The sequence below is a fragment of the Scatophagus argus genome, chromosome 8 (genome assembly GCF_020382885.2).
Source record: "Scatophagus argus isolate fScaArg1 chromosome 8, fScaArg1.pri, whole genome shotgun sequence".
Lineage (NCBI taxonomy): Eukaryota > Metazoa > Chordata > Actinopteri > Scatophagidae > Scatophagus > Scatophagus argus.
The window spans coordinates 18,290,683-18,311,894 of record NC_058500.1 but is presented as its reverse complement, the minus strand read 5'-3'; the positions used below and the strand labels follow the sequence as shown (position 1 = coordinate 18,311,894).

Here is a 21,212-nt window from a genome sequence, read left to right as displayed (position 1 = left end):
CACTTGGCTATATGTCTGTGAATCTGACCTTTTCTGTTCTATTGCAAACTAGTAAACACAAGAGTTTTGTTCCAAAACATAATTTGAAAGAATGTCTGAATTGTAGCTCCTGATCCAGAAAAATTTCCACTTTGCTCTCATCAAAACTAGTTTGTTTTTGGGAAAGCTATTCCCGAGCAGATTTCACTTCTAATTTGATGTCTTGATGTCATTTGGAACACAACTCCTGGTTTTTTCTATCCTTATTGTCTACATTTTGTGCTTCAAACACCTCTGAAAAACCACTGATTGCTGTGGTTAGTCCATTGCGTTCCTGGATTTAGACAGACACAATGCAGAGTATAGACAGAGACCACAATTGGCTAAAGAGCAGTAACAGGATGGCTTTCTTCAGTGACCAGTATTATAGTATAAAAGCCCTTGCTGCTATGCATATTTAAGTCACCTTCAGTGGCTGCATTCATACAGGAACAAAAAAATTGATTTTTTTTTTTATTTTGACACAGACCTCATTGATGTCTTCATGGCTGTGTCATTCAAACATTACTGAGTCCCTCTAGTTAACAGCAGCTTTGGACAGATCTCGCCTGTGCCGTAAGGTGTTAAAAATCTGATTTGTTGCTCCTGCACGAATCCATCCAGTATTTTCTATTGTCTATTGAACATCTCTGTTGCGATGCTGCATTTAGTGTGTGCTTTCCTGAGGCAAAAGTGATTGAAGAACATTTTATTGAACACTTCATTATTTAAAAAAACTTCCAAAAACACATGACATGCAATAGAGGAAGTTGGTATTAATTTGGGTAACTTTAAACTCTCTCATATTATTTGTTCTACTTTGACACTGTTGTCTCACTCAAAGCTTCTGTGGTGGAGTCTGGTCTGGTGGCAGCATACCTGCGAGGTGCAACTTGAACTTAATGTGAAGAAAAATGACCAGATCTCACCAGAACCAGAATAATCAGAGTCTTAGCCCTGCAGCTGAATTTAGGACTATGCAGGCCAAAGAAAAGATCAAGCCCCCCTAAAGGAGGTTCATTTTAATAAGCGTTATGGCCTGTAATATTTAAGTAAACTGAGGGAAAATTATGGAAGTACATTTTACAAGTTTTTTTTTTTTTAAATCTTTGAAAACAACCAATCACTGGACAGCACATCTGCATTTCTTGTATTAAGAACCAGAAAATGGGATTTTCAGACCACTTGAAGTTTCTTGTTGAGATAAAATAAACAGGATGGATCCGGTAGACACACTTTCAATAAAAAAAAAAAACGGTTTAGAGTTTTATCTGATTATTGTCGTTGTGTATAAATCCAATGATAAATAACATCTGCATAAACATAATCTCTCTCTGTATGTCTATAGATCTCAATCCTAAATCTCTCTTCTCGCTTCGCTCCCAGCCGGCCTTCTATCCCCTCTCAGTATGATAAAATAAATTCATACATAGATAAATCATCTCATAAACATTTAGAAAATATAAATATACTAACTTCTTTTACAGTTTTAATGACTGCACTGAATTATAAAGGAGATGGGAGTTAAGGGACGCTGCATAAATCACCTCTTTTCAAATCTTATTTCCATAAATAGCCTCTAATTGTCCCATCACAGTGTGCCATGATGGTACATTTGCAGATAACTTTTTGATTCTGAGGTACAGAAATTTACATCCCACAGTGTATTTAGCTTATAAATCTTAGTGTGTTGTGGCAGTACACCATTAAACACTCCAACACACACACACACACACACACACACACACACACACACACAAACACTTTCAATTTAGGAATGCTATGAATGCTGCTGCACTGGTAGCCTATGGCAGTACTTTGAATGTAATTATAATCTATGAATGTTACAATCTGTAATATTTAGTGGCTTTGTGTTTCACTTAAAATTTGTTTAAACACTTCAGTCTTCAGTCACGACAGCAAGTGCACGTTCTGGTAGCCTGAACAAGAAATGTTAGACTGATAAATTCAGCCTCATTAAATAAATAAATAAAAATAAATAAATAAAAGAGGAGCTTTTCTTCATCACCCCTGAGCTGACACAATCCATATTAGGGAATATATTTAATTTTTTTATATATATATATATATATACACACTGTATCTCCTATATCTATATAAATCTTTATTTTCATAAATATCATTATTTTTTATAAATCTCTGGACATCTTTTTTGTGTATACTCAGTTAACCCCTGTTCCAAGCTAAACCAAATAGGGTGGCTGACAGCTGTTCTGATGCATTCATCGCACCTGCTCTTTCTGTGTTTCTGCTAACTGCACAGTTGGTCTGTAAAGTCTAAACAAGCTGCTGCTGTTGTTGATTTTATTTGCATGTTTTTTGTTTTCCTGTCAAATACTTCTCGAATGTTCTAGAATATCAGTGTTTAAAACAGCAAATGTGCCATTATTTACTGTATAGCATCTTTTGGGTAACCTTTAAGACTGACTATTCTTAATAGTCGATACCAGTTCCGATTCACACCAATCTAAACATTTTCGTAGCTTAGAATTTTTATGTAGGCCTAAAAGGTTTTCAAGTATTTGTATTTTGAAGATTTTCGAATGTCATGAAACATGGAGCATCGGTGGCAGCAGCAATGGCGTCTCTTCACACATCCTCTCAGCTCTGACTGGCATTTCAAAGTTTGTGAACACATTTGAAGAGAGAGACAGGTCCCTGAACATGCCAGGTTAACACAAGTAATACAAAAACCCTTCTTATCATTTCCTAACCTACTTATATTATACACATACTATTTCATAAAATCTCATTTGAAATATGAGGAATGCCAAAACAATGCAATTCTTGACGTTAGAATAAATCATGCGTGATAAACAATGATTGTGTGATTTTTCTCCATTTATGCATTTTCACTTCCCTTTTTCTCTTCATGTTTCTGTTTTGCCTAATTCATTGCATAGAAGGACTGGAGATGAGAGGTCGCCTCTTCTGCCCACCACATTTGTTGTTGTTGAACTCATGTTTGTCTTGTTTTCTTTTCCACATTGGATGATGGTATTTAGTTACACGCATACAGGCCCAGACACACATACATACAAACATTAGGAACAGAACAATATAGAGGTGACTTTGAGGTTTTCTGCGCTGGGCGGCATGCGAAGTTTCCCAGCGAGCGTTCACACAGACAATATACAGCAGAAGTTTGTTGCTTCGTTGGTTTTGCTGAAGGCCTCACAATGTTTGGCCTGACAGAGTACGTTTTGAGTACTGAACCGCAGATCCCACAATGCACTGCAGGAGCAACAGCAGGGAGAACACTGACCTGAGAAGTTTCCATGACAACTGACAGTCTGAGAGAGAGGCTTTTGGGGGTTGGGTTATAGTTCTGGACGCCACCACAATAGAAAATGAAACGTAAAAAAAAGGCGAGTGACTTTGTGACACAACGAAGTGTGTTATTTTTGGTTCCTCAGTCACATGAGTGCTGCTTTTTTTCCTCTCTTTTTGACACCATTTTTTTGAGTGTGCTTTCACGTGCGCTGTGCACATTTGACAGAGTGAAGACACATGCTGATACACACTGATGTGTAAGGAGCTTTCAGCAAACTCCCAATAAACGTCCATCTTGAAGGGTCAGAAGAATCACATCGAAGCCCAAACCCCCGCAGGTGAGAAGTCCAGTTCTGCCGCGATGTGTGACTGGTCTGCTTTTCAGTGCCTCTCTGCTGCCCTGCAGTGCCCTCAGATCAGACTCCAGCCAATACAAGCAGCATATCACTCCGATCACTGACGGGCTGACTGATGTCTCATTGTTGGTTGAAGGAGAAGATCTAGGTGGTATCAAACTCTTGTTCAGAGATGAACTCCTGCACTCTGAAGTATTAGTAGCGCAGTAGTACAATATTGGAGTAGGTTCTGTGGTATGTTTAAGTCAGACTTGAGTGGTACATCGGTGGTAAGTTAGACAGACGGAGGCAACACGTTTCTGCTCCACCGACTTTTAGAATGACACAAAATTGTGCTCTTTACTTTCTTAGCTCTTTCTCTATTGCTTTTATAAGTTTTGAAAATAAATAACATGGGGCTGTATGAAGGTAGCAAAACATTACAAAACAAAGAAAAATAATATCACAAACAATTATAAAAACAAAGTTAATTTAAAAAATATAAACTAATCTCACCATGGCCAGTGTTCCGGCTGATTTTACTACATAAAAAAAGGGTGACATGAACATGACATGTGTTTTCAGAATGTAATAAAAAAAAAATGCCACTTTTAAAAATGATTAAGGCGATATTGGTAACCTGCAACATAAAAACCAGGTATACAACAAAACTAAATTAGAAAAAAAAGAAAAGAACACAAGAGATGACAACGACCTACAACAATAGGAGAAATATCTGAGAGCCAAACGTTGTGGAGCAGTTGGAGATACCTTAACACCACAAGCACTGCAGGTAAGTGTTGTCTTAATGGCTTTGAAATGGCTGAAAAACAACCCAACCATACGGCTTTACGGCTTCACTCCACCAATCTTTTTTTTTTCCTTAAATAAAACATAAAACAAAAAGCTCCTCTTATTCCCGTGGCCAGATTCCATTGTGTTGCTCCGGAAATCTCTCTTCTTTGTCATTGTTTACGTCGTCTAACTAAGATGTGATTCCCAGTGTCTTTATGGCCTCTGTTAAGTAACAATAAACAGTGTAAGGTCTTGGATATAAAGTCCCATGCATTCCAAATTCCTACTTTTTTTAAATCCACTAGACTTTAAAGACAAGGTAAATTGAGGAACGTTGGGCAGGGATTAGAAAGAAAGAATCAGCATTCAAGAAACGCAGAGAGGTGAGGAAGAGAGGGAGCAAAAGGTTTTAACAGTTCCAATCTGGAATGTAGATAGAAACAGGGCAAACCTTGGAAAGAAAGACAAGCCGACACACTCCTGTGTGTTGGCTAAGTCGTTTTTATTGTCTTACTCATTCAACATGACATTTCCATTTTGTCCTCCCGACAAGTGGTGTAACAAGAGGTCTTTCGTACCAGAAAAGCCTGCAGTATTTCAGCAAGTTTTATTCCATTTCCCCCAGTCTTTTTTAACTTTCAGAAGAGATAGAAAAGCGGAGAGAGGTTGGTTCGTTGCTGCTACTCTTAGTTTGAGCACAGGACTGTGAAACCAAGGATCCTAGCATGCCACCATGCCCATGGTAAAGTAACCATTTCCTGTTTGCTATTATTAGGAAATAGCAGCTTTCATATAAACAGTGAAGTCATCAGGATATTGGGGTAAAATTACACCACCATTTAATTTCCTTCCATTGAAGCTGCAGTGTTGAAGCCACATGGAGGGATGAGGAGGTAAATGGCTTCCATAGTTCCACTTTTCTTCAGCAGTTGCGAATAGGAAGAATCTCACTGTCTTTTTTTGGCTGCCAGGTTCTTTGTTGTATGGAAGGGGCAGAGATTTGTCGAACTGCTACAGGATGGTTCTTGGGCTCAGTGGTAGTTTGGTGGCGTTTAATTCTCTGGCTGGGGATGCTAGATTGAGGATGGTCTTTTTGAAGATGGATGTTAGCTTGGAATGATCTGTGAAAATACAAAAAATAAAAAAAGTAATTTAGTCAAAAGTATTGAACACATTCATTTTGATAGCCTTTTTCATGTGCACTTAAAGACAGTTGGTAGAATCTTTGCATTAGTTAATTCAGTTGTCACATCAACAAAATGACTACCAGTAAATGTTTTTTTTTTTTTTTTTTTTACCATATCAGGAATTATGCTTGAATATGTCATGTATATGAAGACCAGCATGGCAGGACACCAACTCATAGAACAGAATGTCTCGATAAATCAGCAACGTCTGGGGGCACAAACTATTTAATGTTGAGAAAACCCTAAAGTAGGCACACGGGTAGTCTCTCTACCTAAAGGAAGCTGATTGTTGTAATGATGTAAAAATGCATTTGGCCACTAGATGGTGGATAAGTCTGAGAAATGCACTGCTGATCTGCAGTATATAGTACAAGGTTCCCAGCTCAGGAGACGTTCATTAGTCAATCAAATGCATTTGGGCTGCATATGTTTTAAATCAAGTGTTGCAAATATTATCAGAAATAAAGTGAATTAAAGGGGTTATACATGATTTGTATTATTTCTATTCACAATTACCTTCACAGCATATTAGTGCAGTGAAGGGTTCTTACTAAACAAAGCCACATTTATCTGGCAGATCGTTGTCGAATCAAAATGTTCTGTGTTTGATAAGCCACTTCTGTCACAGACTGATCTCCCCTCAAGCATGCCATGCATCTTTGTGCCTCAGCATCCGATCAGTGCAAACAACAAAACCAAAAAATGATCAGTACTTCAACCAGCAAAAGCTACTTTTTAATTCACAACGTTTACAGTGAACATTTCCAGCTGTAGAACGAGGCCAGAGATGTTCCTAACATCCCTAAACACCATGTCAGCCTGTGCTGACACAGCACCTGTCGATATAATGCAAAGGCCGCATGTTATATTGCTGCCTCACTTGTATGATCTGGCATTTCGTATTTACTTCATTTATATTTCATTCATCTGTTGCAAACTGGAATCGTTTTCATTCTCTCAGTTGGTCATAAACCTTTTCCCTGCTTCAGGATCACAGGACAAACAGAATGAGAGCGCACTCAAATGCATATATAGATGTTGCAATAATTAGCCCCAATGAAAAACACCTGTGTACCCCAGCCCAATCATCACGTGTGGCCTCCAGCGTCTCCACAGTTTAGCTCACACATTTACATTTAAATGAAAACATTCAGGTTCAGCATTAACTGTCAATGCAGGAAGTAGTGATACTACCCTGAAATGTTTTAAATCTGTAAAACCTTCAGGTACCCACACAAAAATGACCTATTTTGTCATTTTCTGGTGAGGACTTGCAGAACATATATGCATGTGTAACTTATAATTATTTACAAATGTTAAAAGAAAAAAAAATCTTTGCTGAGTAGTTCAAAAAGCTTTGGGAGCCGTAATCACATTTACAGGTTGTCTTCCTCCATGATATGCTGTTTCCTGGTAGGTCAAGTAGAAGTGTTTCCAAAGTGAATATATGCATCAGTTTAGAATCACTGCCTTCTGGTTTTCCTTCCCACTGTGACCCAGATTAACTGCTCCAAACATGCTGTATATTTATATGTGCCCAGCACCAGACTTAATCTGTTCCAGTGAACACAGGTCCCCAGAGGGCTGGTACACAACTTACACACACACATACACTCACACAATGACGCACACAAGGATGTATGAATATGACCATGGACACATGCACAAACACACTAGCTGAGTCACAGAGTGACAGAGTGAGGGAGGACTAAAAACACTACATGGCCTAAAGTATATGGACACTGTTAACTCTCATGGTTTGGGTTAGGCCCCATAGTTGCAGTTAAGGTGTATTTAGTAGTACAGCATCCATCCATCCATTTTCTATACCGCTTATCCGTCAGGGTCGCGGGGGAACTGGAGCCTATCCCAGCTGACTACGGGCGAGAGGCGGGGTACACCCTGGACTGGTCGCCAGTCAATCGCAGGGCCAACACACAAAGACAGACAACCACACACTCTCACACTCACACCTAGGGGCAATTTAGAGTAGCCGATTAACCTAATGTGCATGTTTTTGGTATTGTGGGAGGAAGCCGGAGAACCCGGAGAAAACCCACGCAGGCACAGGGAGAACATGCAAACTCCACATAGAAGGGCCCAGACCGGGATTCGAACCTGGAACCCTCTTGCTATGAGGCGACAGTGCTAACCACTGCACCACCGTGCCGCCCGTAGTACAGCATATAATGATATTTTGACAATGACATGTTTCCAACATCATAGCCTCAGCTTGGGTAAGGCCCTTTACTGAGTCATCTTTACAATGCCCCTCCGCACAAAGTGAAGTCTGTAATTAATATATTTCTCAGTGAAAGAAGTAAAGGCTGCAGTTGAATGGAAGACAGTTCCTCCAGCCATATTTCAAAAGTCCAAATCCTCTGAGAGGAGTGGAAGCTGTCCTAAAAACATATTAATGCCCATAGTTTTGGAATTAAATTTCAATTCTCACATCTGAGTGAGTGAGGTTTGGGAGTCCACACACTTTTGCCAATGTAGTGTACCAAATCACATGGATAAGAGAACAATGAAGGACATTAAAAACAAGAAATAGACAGAATGGAGATGAGAGATCAGGACATTTTTCTCTCCATGGAAATAGAAATAGAGGAGACAGAGAACTAAAATGAGGAGATTCTTAGAATAACAGAAGGAATGAGACAAAACATGTAGAGAGAGAGAGAGAGAAAGTGAATGAGAAAGTGGGAATTTTGATAAAGACAAAAAGTGAGAAAGCATGAGCAAAAGGAGAGAAAAGCAATGTTTGATAGCAGGAGTAGAGTGTGGGAGGAGACAGTTGTCTTTGCAGCAGTCACATGAGGCAGTTAGTCAGTGCATGACAGCACACAGAAACACACAGTCCAGGCCCAGCACATTATCTTTTATGGCACATATGCAACATCAATGCCTGCATCAAAAGCTTCAAAACACACTGCATCATAGCAAAAGACAAAAAAAAAGAAAAAAAAAAGAAGAAGCAGATTTGCATATAGCTGCTTTTATAGTCACTGCCACAACTCACATAAGTCACATCTACACCTTTTATCAGAAATGAAATGAGCTGACACTGTCTCCTGAAAATTACAGTCATACATAACCGATTGGCAAGACAGTATATAACCAACGTATTTTATATAATCCATGATTATCATTTTTATATTTAAACCATCGAAGTTTAGCTTGTGCTGTTGCTTAAATATTGAAAATGTCAGTGTTGCTCTGATGTATGAAATAGCATGTGCTAAATTGACCAAAACCACAATATTTACCTAACCAATGAGCTTGCATGTGTAAACCTATTGTGTGACACACAAGATGGAGATGATGAAAGAGTCACTAGTGGAAGAAACTGCTCCCTCACTGACTGTTGTATAGCAAAAAAAAAAAAAAAAGAATATGTTAACCATAAATTTCGAAACTCCTGTTTTGCAAAAGGAGGGCAGTTTTAAAATAAAAAAACTAAATAAGAAACTAAATGACCTGTGCAAAGGTCCAGTCATACCAGTATTTGATAGAGAAATTCTGCACTGTATTTACAGCAGTTTTCATCACGAGAGGACTCGAAAAAGTAAATCCACACAGCTGCAATCACACGAGGATATCACAACAACGATTTCAATAATATATACAGAATGATTGTGTGATACATTCTACTAAAATACTTACTTGTAAAACATTATAAGGAGTTGAAGTGAATTTAAGAGAGCGTCAAATTAAAGCCGACACTCAGAGACGATGCAAAACTTTTGGCCTCAAAACACACTTTTGCTGTATTTTCAGTTCTGTATTATTTAATTACAAAGACACTTTTATACATTGTTCCTCTGAATTGTTCATCTCACTGATTTATATTTAGGCTGCGAGGTCTTTAGGTGTTTGTCACACCTCAGGAATAATTCTGACTTCTGTGATGTTGTTATCATAGCAAAGACAAATAAACCCTAAAATATAACTTGAACATTTTTAGCTTTTAAAAAGCTGTAATGCATGATGACATCACCATGAGAACAAATCAGATGATCTGAGAGACATCTCATTATTTTAGGCTCAGTGTCTCCTACTGAATGATGATTAAAGAATGAAAGACTAGTGCTATTAAGTTTCATTTCTGAGTAACATTTCACTTTGCTTCTGCGAAACATCAAGAGTCAAAATGAGCTACAAGCCTGATTTTGATCTTATTTGGAGTTTTGCAGATTTGTTGGTGGTCGAACTAACTACAACCTTTTAAACTTATACATCCCAGATAAAAGTGATTTTCAGGAACAGGCCACAGAACAGCTAAACACAGAAGCAGCAACAAAACTGACTTAAGGCTGTGCTGGAGGAGAAACTTGTATCCACAGGACAAAAACTGAGACACAGAGAATTACAGATGTACAAATGTCCTGAAGACAAGATAATAGGTAAATTATAATGGTACTTTTGTACTCCATTTTGTTTCTTAGAGGTTTCTCTGTTTCTTAATAAGGGGCCCAGCGGAGTTTACATTTAGTATTGCTTACTAAAAGGCATGCTGTGTATCTGAAACATGATGAATGCATTTCTTTCCCCATAAAACTCGTGCATTTTAAGTGCTGCACTGGTTACATCCTCGTTTATGACTTTATTACCACATCGCAGCAAATCTTGGTGCCACCTGTTGAACAGTGGAATAGTGTGAAACCGTCAGCAGGAGTTTGATTACATGTAAACAGGATGTATCAGGTTAAAAAGACATAACTGGTGAAACACATACATCACCTGTGCTAGCAGAGGAGATTTTCCTGCTTGCTAACTTTCCAGTTCAGGATTCTTCAAAGGTTTAGGATTTATGACCTCAGCACCTCGTAATGGTATTATTAAATTGTTACTATTATAACACTTAAACATTAACTATAAAGCAGAGGTTTGGATTTTAAATTTGTAAAACAGTGGTAAAACAATGTGGTTCTTGGCAGACGTAAAAGATCTGGACGGGATCAGTGGGGCAGAGTTGAATTCAACTTACTGTCTGGCCTGCCAGAGAGAGCAGTGTGTTCTCTCTGCCAGTGTGTGCTCAGGCCTGAAACATGAAGTATCCAGAGGATTCCAGTCCTTGTTGGCTGCAAGAGAAAGCAGCAGGGTTTTAGACAAGATTGGACATAGAACCCACTGTGTCCCAGTGCCTCCACTGGCTATGTTGTCACCCAGCAAGTGCTGCATAAAGTTATTTGGACATATTCACCATTATTTTGGTAGACAATTTGCAAACATGCAATGAAGTTAAATGCATGATGCTTGGCAATTATTGAAAATTTGTGAAAAAAGATGCTTTCCTTAATTTGTTAATGACAGCTGCCAGAATACACCAATAGGTTTGTAAGGTTACGTGTGTTAATTTAAAATATAACTTATGGTAAGAACCACTTTCTGATTCGTTTCATGTCAAGACTGAGTTACAACTGGAGAACTGAAAAAAATAATTATTTTGAAAGCTCAATGCATCCTCAAACGACCAACTTCCATGGTGACATGTAGTGACTATTGAGCTAGGACTTAAAGGTTTCTGTTGCAACCAAACATGTACATCAACCACTGAAGCAGATGAATTCTCCCCTGGTTTAGAGTGAGTTAATTAGTGAGAAGCCAACAGCCAGCAAATAAAGACTGCTGGCCATCAGCATTTAAGATAAAATAACTACTATAGTTGACAGTCTGTAGGTGAAATGAGATTACAGTACTCACCAGTATGCTCAGCTCTCCTCTCTGTTTCCCTCTCTCTTCCTCTCTCTGTCCTTCTCTCTCTCCTTTCGTAAAACAAAAGTAGGGGGATCTTCACAAGTTTTTCTGGTACGAAGCCTCATGCCTTAGCCATTTACATAGTCCTGCAAATTTATGGATACATTCAGTCAGTTTATACAGTACAATATTCTTTTCTTACTGGACCTCAAAAGGCACAACGGGCAGGTTGTTTTCATACTTAGGGTAGGGTTGAAAAATTTTTCAAGTCATTATAGGTCTTGTCTCAATCTATACAGATATCTTTGAAAGTAAAGAAATTTCCTTTACGATTTGCTCTCTTGTCCACGTGGAAAAATTAAGTTTGATGACTGAAACGGGTGTTTTAACCCTATAACGCCAAACGTATCATTTTTCTGAGTTTTTCAGCCCTCCACATGAGTAGTGTAATATTTTTTTCACTGAAAAACCTGATGTATACAATCAGATACATACAGTGCATAGATATGATACTTGAAATTTTTTTTGTGTGTTTGTTCAGAGGTACCAATAAAGGCTCCAAGTTCAAAGAATTGGAATAATTCTGTCAATTATTTAATGGTTTGGGCTTTACAGGGTTAAAGTCTGGTTTCTGGTTTCTGTATATCCATAATTTCTGGACTTAGTTATTTGTCTTTGAAGACGTTTCACCTCTCATCCAAGAGGCTTCATCAGTTCATGCTCGCTTGACTAGGCTGGGACTAGTCCAACTAGCTGGTGTGGAGACCCAGGTATTTAACCTCTGTGGAGGCATTCACATGACCAGTGGTGTCATAAGCTGGTGTGGAGTAAGTATCATTTCCTTGAGATAACCATGACCTGGATGAATGAGAATATTCACAGGCATAATTTCTGGACCAAACAGTTCTGGGAACGGTCGGTGAGAGGGTTAGGGTTAGGGTTAGGGTTAGGGTTTTTTCTTCTAGGGTAACCCATAGAAGTTAAAAGTCCCTCAAAACAACATTCTAAGAACTCAGATTGTTCCTACTTCTTGCTGTATGGATACAATAAAAAAGGGGGGTTATAAGGATTATGAAAAGATTGCTCCATTCTGAAAACACTTCATGTATTCATGTAGAAGAGAGAGTCTGGGATACTTAAAGTCAGTACCTCAATATGTGCATGATCATTGTTGTTTTGTGTAACGAGCATGAACCTGAAACAACGGAAGAGCTACTAGAGAATTTTCTTTGCGGGTTGAGGTCAGGGTTCTGTGTGGGCCAGTCACGTTCTTCCACACCAAACTCACCCAACCATGTCTTTATGGAGCTTTGCTATGTGCAATGAGACACAGTCATGCTGGAATAGAAAAGGACCTTCCCCAAACTGTTGTCACAAATTTGGAAGCATAGCATTGTCCAAAATGTCTTGATATATTGAAGCATTAAGATTTCCCTTCACTGGAAGTGAGGGGCCCAGACCAACTCTTGAAAAACAGAAAAACAGCCTCATATCACACATTAATTCAATAACAAAGAGGTGTGTCCAAACATTTTTGTCTATATAGTGTAGCTGAGACCAACTCAATACACACACCCAATAATTAAGTTCTTAGCATGTGTGGCTGTACACACTATCTGTTGCTGCCTTATTTATTTTTCATTCTTCAGAGACTGAAAGCATTGAAACTTATTTTTTCATGTCATCAGGAAGTTAAATCTCATAAGCAGTCACATCCACAGTTCTGGAGGAGGTAGTGTGTATAGTCACTATACACACTATACTTTAGTGGATGTAGCCCTCGACATGATGCCACTACATTTCAGCAGTGTATTCATCAGTAATAACATGCTCTGTAAACACACATCCTGTTTGATGCACACAGTGTATCGCAGTAGGAATCGGTTGTCATTGGCAGTGTTAGATTTTCAGGACCAAAGAATAGGAAAAACACACAGAGAAGAAAACACACAGCCAGACACAGACACACTGCTTTGGGAACACATTGCCTGTTCTGAGTAAACTTTAAGACTCTCACTATGTCTCATCTATCTATCTACATGTGGCTTGTTGGGAGAAAGGTACGAAAGAAAATATGTACCTTAATCTTGGCACCTCAGAAGAAAGAGGTGAATTTCTTGCCAAAACCGGAGATGGCTGGAAGAAAGTAGACAAGAAAAAGAGTTCAAACATGGTTCAACTGAAGGGTGAGAATTGAGGTACTCAGTAGTGAAACAACTCATCAAAACAAGATGTTTTTGCAACCTAATGATGAGGTTCTTTGATTTTTACTTTGGATTGCATTGAATACATTGTTGCTACAATTTTAACATGACTCTTTGACGCTTTTCATTAAATCACTTGTTTACAGTGTGATGTTGATAAGTCATTTGTTGTACCTTCTCCCAGTTTGCCGGCCTGCTCAGCAGCTCCTCCAGGCAGGATCTTGGACAACACGCTGTCTCCCTCCATACCAGGTTGACCTGCTGCTGCACTGCCGATTCCTCCTGGCCTAGGAGCTGCCTTGGAGCCTGGAAAGAAAAAAACAGATATTAGAAGAGAGGAAAAAAACATGCTGTCATTCCAGCTTGTCAAATACTGATGCTTTGTCACACTCTTGTGTGCCTCATCCAGATGCACAAGGTAGTCTTTACCATCTGTGGCTGATGCATAAAGGCTTCCTGCCACACAGGCGTTCTAACACATGCTTGACAGAACATTGGCTGAGTTTACGAGCTAAAATTATGTGTTTAGGTTTAGGAAAAGATCAGTAATGTGTGTTTGTTCTAAAAAACTCAGGTCTCCGTAGTGAAAGTCATGGGTGCGACCCACCACCACTCAACCAAAACCTCTTACCTAACTAAGTAACTGAGTAACTAATAATTTAGTGACTTGGCACACTGAGGCTGATCAGCTGCACTGAAGTGAAACCCTTCCCACTGTGGGATTATCTGCAGATTAGTCTCAGATTAGATGAGACTGCACACACCGGTTACATAATACACACACAGTGGGCACTAGGCAGCAGCTTGCAAGATGTAGGAATGAGGGGAGTCTATGTGTGTGTGTGTGTGTGTGTCTGTGTGATGGTTATACTGTACCTATCCCTGTGAGCGGGGGCTGCGCAGCCTTTGTGGCCATGACGGGCGCCGCCTTAGCTCCAATAGCCGTTGCTGGAGGTGTGTCGATCTTGGCCTGCAGAGAGAGAGAGAGAGAAAGAGAGAGAGAGAGAGAGAGAGAGAAGAAAATGAAATAGCTGGAGTGATTGCATCATGTATGTTTAGTAGCACAAGTAAATATCAAAATAAAACTGCAAGTGACAGAAATGAGAGGAATACGGGATTTATCTCTATGTAGCCAAACAAAACCTGAATGAGAGAGTGAGACAGAGAGAGATAAGAAGAGACAGCAAGAAAAGAGACAGAAAAAGAGATGGACATCTGACAGAGGACGACAGAGAAAGCTGTTTCCCTATTGTGTCGTATTGTGTTGTGACAGCTCGGTAAATGACATGAGTGATGACCGACTGTATGATGAGTTTCAACATGGCGAGCACAGTCAACTGTCAGTCTGAGGATTCTGCTGAAAAAAGATCAGTTATCTACCTCTGCAGGGAAGGCCATTCAGAATTTCATGATCTAAAGAAAACTAGTTGATCAAGTTTGCTTTGTTTCTTGTGTTTTATCCTATTATTTTTACTGCATGTGCCTCCATTGTTGCAAGGCTACACCATTTCATGACAACTGAGCAAACTATCCTCTGATGAAGACTATGAGATTTGGTCAAAAGCTCTAAACAAAATCTAATAGATGTAGCCTGAATTAAGATTATTTTGATATTAGAAGATATTATTCCTGTGTCGTACACGAGTGCATGTATTATTCATTGCTGAGTTCTACTGTTGTTTTCAGTCAAGTTTACAACTGAGCATTTCAAGTGAACCTAACCTGAATGAAAGGTGGTATATGAACAAAGCATAATTCATATGTGTTTATTTTAATTCTAGTAAGCATTTACAAATGTTGTCACTGAGGATGTCCCAAATTTTCCCCAACATATCTCTCTGTCTGAGTGGACTGACTTGAAAATGTTGATATCTGCTGAGTCACTGTGAGCATTGTGAAAGCATTTGAGATGGAGTGTTGCTGTTCAGCTCTGCCCTCAACATTTAATAAGTAAACTAAAGTGAGAATAGCTTAAGGAAAAATACAGACCAGACTTATTCTGACATCCATCACAATAACAGTTGGTGCTATCTGAACACAGGAAATATGGCACAGTGTTTACTCTGTTGTGATCTCTCTTATTTTTATGTTCTTAATGTGTTGTCTGTTTTCTGTAATGTGCTTTGTGTAACTTCATAAATACACTTGAATTGACTTGACAGATTCTGGACTGATGCCAAATAATAAAATAATATTCTGGATTTGTTTCCTCTCTCACTCCAGTTCAGCTGCAACAGAGATGATGCATTATGATGCACTGTGCAGCACACAGCATTTCATTATTTACAGCCTCTTAATCAATGTTTTTAATTACACAATGGACCGAACACAAGAATTTAAGTGAATGAGTTTGCAGACTGAATAATAATCATAAAACAAATTCTATTTACTGTTTATAGATTCCTGTAAGAGCTAATCCACAGCAGAGCTTTCAGAATAATTTCCAAGACAAATTCCTGCATAATTTGATATCAGGCCATATGAATTATTTCACTTTCCATCTGATAGTACAACAATGCAGGAATATGAAAATCATGAATGCCTTTCAGAAGGGAAAGCACATCATGAATAATTTGGAGATATTCATAACGGAGATGGTTACAGTGACTTTATGAACATCTACGGACAACTAATTCATGTATTTACTGGCGTAAAAATGATTTCAGGGAGAGAATCACTAAACTATCTGAATTTTCATTCCTGTTCATAGTTTTAGACTTCAATAGCAAATAGATTAACATGGATTTACGAATAAGGAGTAAATGCATGGTGGGACAGATATTGTGGGGAGACATTTTCAGTGCTGGTTTCTTGAGTGTCTAACAGACAGTGAATCAGCCACATTCAGTTATCAGCTGCGTCTGTGTTAATCACAGTGTTTGATAAAGCCTGCCAACAGAGACACAGCAGAATATAAATAAACCGTCTGAACTGGGAGGAGATGGACAAGCTCTTATCTCTGGGAGGGACACAGGAGGATGAAGGGAACGCAAGCCCTGAGAATGAAGACTGGCTGCAAATTGGGAAAGGGTGAAAGGGGAGGAAAGAGGAAAGGTAGAGCTTGTGCAAAAAAAAGAGAAAAAAAGAACTAAGAGGGAGAGAGGTAAACCTGAATGAACATAAGATGAGGGACTGAAAGATGCAGAAGGAAGAACTAGCAAGCAAATTGGTGTTTGAAAACGTTAAATTATTAAGAGCAGGATGGATAGAGATGATATAATCAAAAAGGTTTGTTGTATCAAGATGAAAAAATATTAAAAGGCAGTTTTGTCAAAATCTTTTCGAAATATCAACAAAAAACCTCTGCAAATCTTGTTAACGTTTTTATTTGCTATTTCTTTCTACTACTAATCTTCCCCCTCTTTACTCACCATGGTGGGTGGTGTAGTACTTGTTGGACCTGTCTGTCTGGTCTGTCCCATGGGTCCGCCCACTGGTCCCATCTGCCCTGGCTTGGCCTGGCCCTGCCCCATGCCCATGCCTTGTCCCTGTGCTGGGGGCTGCTGCTGAGGGCCAGTGACTGCTGCGGCACCAGGCTGCCCTGGCCTGGCCGCTGATGTCTGGGCTTGTTGTTGGAGCTGGGTCCTCTGTCCTGGACCACCGTCTGTCTGAGGACCTGAACCACTCTGTCGACCTGATCCTGTAGGTCCACCAGCGGGGCCCTGAGCACGGGCAGAGCTGCTGCCTGACCTGGAGGAGCCTGGATAGAGGAAGGGAGGATAGAATTTTATTTTTTCATTCTGCACTCATTGTTCCTAAGCCCTCTCTTCTTACCACAAGAACCACAGAAGGGCAAAAGAAAGGACAAAAATTCAAGCCAAATGCAGTAAGAATGCAGGGAATGGTTCACACAGTAATCACGTGTACCAAAGAGACTGAGCCGATACATTTGTGATATTTGCATTACTTGTCCCTGGTCTTATGTGAACAGTTTCCAGGTAGAAAACCTTTACTTGAGAAGCTCCAGTAAGTGAGGTCTAACTTATTCAATTAAGTTATTTGTGCACCTGCCTCTGACAAAGTCCATCCATCCATCCATTTTCTATACCGCTTATCCGTCAGGGTTGTGGGGGAGCTGGAGCCCAGCTGACTACGGGCAAGAGGCGGGGTACACCCTGGGCTGGTCACCAGTCAATCGCAGGGCCAACACACAAAGACAAACAACCACACACTCTCACACTCACACACTAGGGGCAATTTAGAGTAGCCAATTAACCTAATGTGCATGTTTTTGGTATTGTGGGAGGAAGCCGGAGAACCCGGAGAAAACCCACGCAGGCACAGGGAGAACATGCAAACTCCACATAGAAGGGCCCAGACTGGGATTCGAACCTGGATGTCGCTATGAGGCGACAGTGCTAACCACTGCACCACCGTGCCGCCCGCCTCAGACAAAGTTTTCCATGTAAAACTAAAACTCTAATCTGCTGATCAGAGGACTGCAGTATTTACTGCTATGGCATTTCAGCTTGTATACAATAGCAAGTGACAGGTGAAGCAGGAATAAAACAGAGGACGACATGCAAGAAAAGGTGTGAGTTAAAAAACAAACCAGCTATTAAATGAATACACTGCTAAGAACACAGCCACAGCGCCGCCTGGGAGAAAAGTCAAGTTGAAAAGTTATGCTTGATGTAGCTAATTAAAACTGTTGATCCCTGAGGGGACATCTGACTGTAAAGGAACATCAAACTCATTCTGAAAAACAGGGGGTATTGGATATTTGTGCCTCAGACCTCAATAACAAATTCACAAGGCTTTTACCCAAAGATGATAGCTTATTAATGTTCTAGTAACAATCTGAAGGTGTACCATAGTTTTAGGAAACCTAGTTTAGGTCTTTGGGTTGCATTTATAAAACTGCCATTTAAGTAGTTCCAGTCATCCAGGATGACTCAGCAGTATCTGAAATAAAGAAAGATTTAGCTGGCTGGAAAGAAACATGACATTGTAGATTGTACATCATACATGTGTTTCCTGTTTTCGTGGCCCTGTTTTTGGCTCTTTGATTCTCTCTCTTTATATTTCACCTCTTGAGCATATTATGCCCTTTATGGACTTAAGTTCCTGTGTTATGCAGATATTAAGCTGTATTGATGATCATTCTCAAAGTATAAAATAGATATTAAAAATTTCTCCTTCTCTTAAATTCTGATAAAATTGTGATGCTGGTCAAGTAACAGCATCATCTGTGATACTGGACAATAACATAGAATACTGACTTGATTTAACTTAAATATGAATGAAAAGTAAAAATGTAAAGTTTAGAGTTCATTTTAACTGACCTACGTTTTAATTTTACCTGAGGTTATTCTCACAAAATTATTTTATTTTATTTGAGTAAAACATTGTAATACTCTTTCCACGACTCCATTCATGTACCTGCTACTTATCAAGTCACAGACATATAATTTGTTTTAATGAAGACATTTTGACACCTCTCCTCAGTTTGGACAGGCTCCAGTCTTGCATCGGAAGACTCAAACCACTAAATGTTCTGGTCATAAAACTGAATGAGCAATGCTTTTTTAATGATGTATCTTTTACTACTTCTCCTACATATACCACTTGCCCATATTACCTCATAATATTTAATATTATGTCCAGGGTTGGATCAGACAGGAAACGTAGGCAGTTACTGAACACATATTACATGATTTTTTTTAAAAAAATTAGCAGCATATCCAAGTGGATTACAAAAAATGTAATTTAATCTGAATACCTTTGGAATATTTCAGGATTACTTCAAAGTCAAACATAAAAATATTTCACTTTACACTTAAAAAATGAATGCAACCAAATGTTTTTGGAGGAAAAATTCTATTTTCTCTTTAAACCTTTGTCTTTTCTCTTTAAATTCTTCTCTTTTTTTCACTTTAAACTTACATTTACAGTTGGTCAAATCAGTCTACCCTTACAAAAATAATACTTGCACCAGCTACAGGTCTTTTGTGTATGTTCTACAACATGTGAGATGCTGATTATTTTGTGTAATCTGCTCCAGTCCAACAGAATAAATACAAACTGTGTATCTATCCTGTGAAATATTTTGAGATATAATTAAGACAAAGGGCTAAACATATTGTTTCTTCTATACTAAAAGTTGAAATCTATGCTGTTAGAGTGGATAAAAAATTCTACTTTATTTTAGGCATAAAGCTTTTCCTTTATGTACCTGGTGGTTGGCCCTGCATGTCCACTGCCTGCTGTGACTTGCTGCGTGAGGAGCGGTGTGGGTCGCCTTGCCTGGAGGAGCGCTGACCATGGTGGTGCCCAGATGGATCCCGGGAGTAGTCTGAAGAGTGATACCCTCCAGACCTTGAGTCGCCCCGCCTTCCTGAAGAAGAGGATCGTCCTGAAGGGTCATGACGCATTGAAGGATCTTTGGGGTGTCCCTTAGATGACCTCGAAGACCTCGGCTCATCTGAATGACGTGACGAGGATGAATGTCGGCTAGAGCTGCCATGGTGCCGGTGGTCACGGGATGAAGAGTGTCGCCCTCCATGACCATACTCATCCTGGGGCCACAGGTCCTCTTCAGGAGGTTCATCGTAATCATGGTAGGTGTGTTTGAAACCATGCCGGCTCCTGCTAGACGAGTGGCTGCTGCCGTAATGTCGAGAACTGGAACGTGGCTTCTCAAACCAGTCGGTTTCTTCTTGGCCCAGATGGTAGGCTTTGGAAACCGAGAGCAGATCACAGTCAATCTCCATGTCGTTTGGAGACAGCGGCATGCAGGCTGTGAGAAGGAAGGAGGCAGGAAGAAGACCAACCACATGCAAAAGAAAAGAACAGAAGGGACACAGAAAGAAAGGCAGAAAATAAAAACAAAAGTTTTACATCCATGCAGAATACACTTCACGTCGCCTTCACACATTACAAGACAATATAAACAGGATAAATAAAAACACTGCAAAACTGTCTGAGTTGGCAGCTGTGTTCTTGCTCAAATGCTTCATCTTCAAATTTACAATGACATAAAAGAAGATTCATACTTAAGAAACATACTTTAAACAAATTGCAAAGAGCATCTGAATCTTCTATCTTGTGATAATCTTGCTGTGAGACAATAATACTGGTCCTTTTTGAAAGATAAGATTTAAATATAGAACTGATTATACAGGACTGTTTTGCAGTGTAGACAAAGAATTCATAAATCAAAAAACATTTAAACAAAACATCAATGCCAAACATAATTAAAGATAAAACCCTGTAAAGAAAAACAATGCATCTGTGTCGTGCAAAGTAGACCTTTCGAGTGAATCAGAGTGTAGCAAACGAAGAAAACGACGAAGCCGAAGAACCATGCGAGTATTGGACTGACAGACGACTGGACGAACAGGCGGAAGGACGGACAGGCAGGCAGACAGACAGACAGCAGTCCACTGATAAGAGAGCTCCAAGTGACTCTCAGGAAGAAGAAAACATCAGCATGCAACGGCTATCTCTCTCTCGCTTTTTTCTTTCTCCTTTTCTTTGCTAAGCCTAGCCTCTGGGTGGGTGGGGGACGTTTAGATAAACGGTGGGAGTAGTAGTAGGTAGTGAGACTGTGTGGGCATTCAACTCCCACAATTACCTTCGCTGTCTGACACAGCACAATGATAATCGTCTATAATGTATGTATCATCCGATTTGTAGACATGTGTCCGGGGGAGGTCCCGTATATGGTCTTGTACATC

At 39.5% G+C, this 21,212-nt stretch overlaps 1 protein-coding gene across 3 annotated transcripts in view; it reads right to left on the bottom strand.

The window, feature by feature from the left end:
• Positions 1-2,678: 2,678 nt before the first annotated feature.
• Positions 2,679-21,212, bottom strand: part of bsna (bassoon presynaptic cytomatrix protein a) — a 113,943-nt gene continuing 95,409 nt past the window's right edge. For 2 of the 3 annotated variants that reach the window (XM_046396889.1, XM_046396891.1), the window contains 8 exons: positions 19,709-20,272; positions 16,905-17,233; positions 14,410-14,503; positions 13,708-13,839; positions 13,410-13,465; positions 11,336-11,475; positions 10,620-10,713; positions 2,679-5,563 (listed from right to left, as the gene is read on the bottom strand). In XM_046396889.1, the coding sequence (XP_046252845.1) occupies positions 13,425-13,465; positions 13,708-13,839; positions 14,410-14,503; positions 16,905-17,233; positions 19,709-20,272 (1,160 nt within the window). In that variant the 3' untranslated portion in view covers positions 2,679-5,563; positions 10,620-10,713; positions 11,336-11,475; positions 13,410-13,424. The remainder of the gene's footprint in view (positions 5,564-10,619; positions 10,714-11,335; positions 11,476-13,409; positions 13,466-13,707; positions 13,840-14,409; positions 14,504-16,904; positions 17,234-19,708; positions 20,273-21,212) is intronic. The other variant, XM_046396890.1, reaches the window with a different exon arrangement.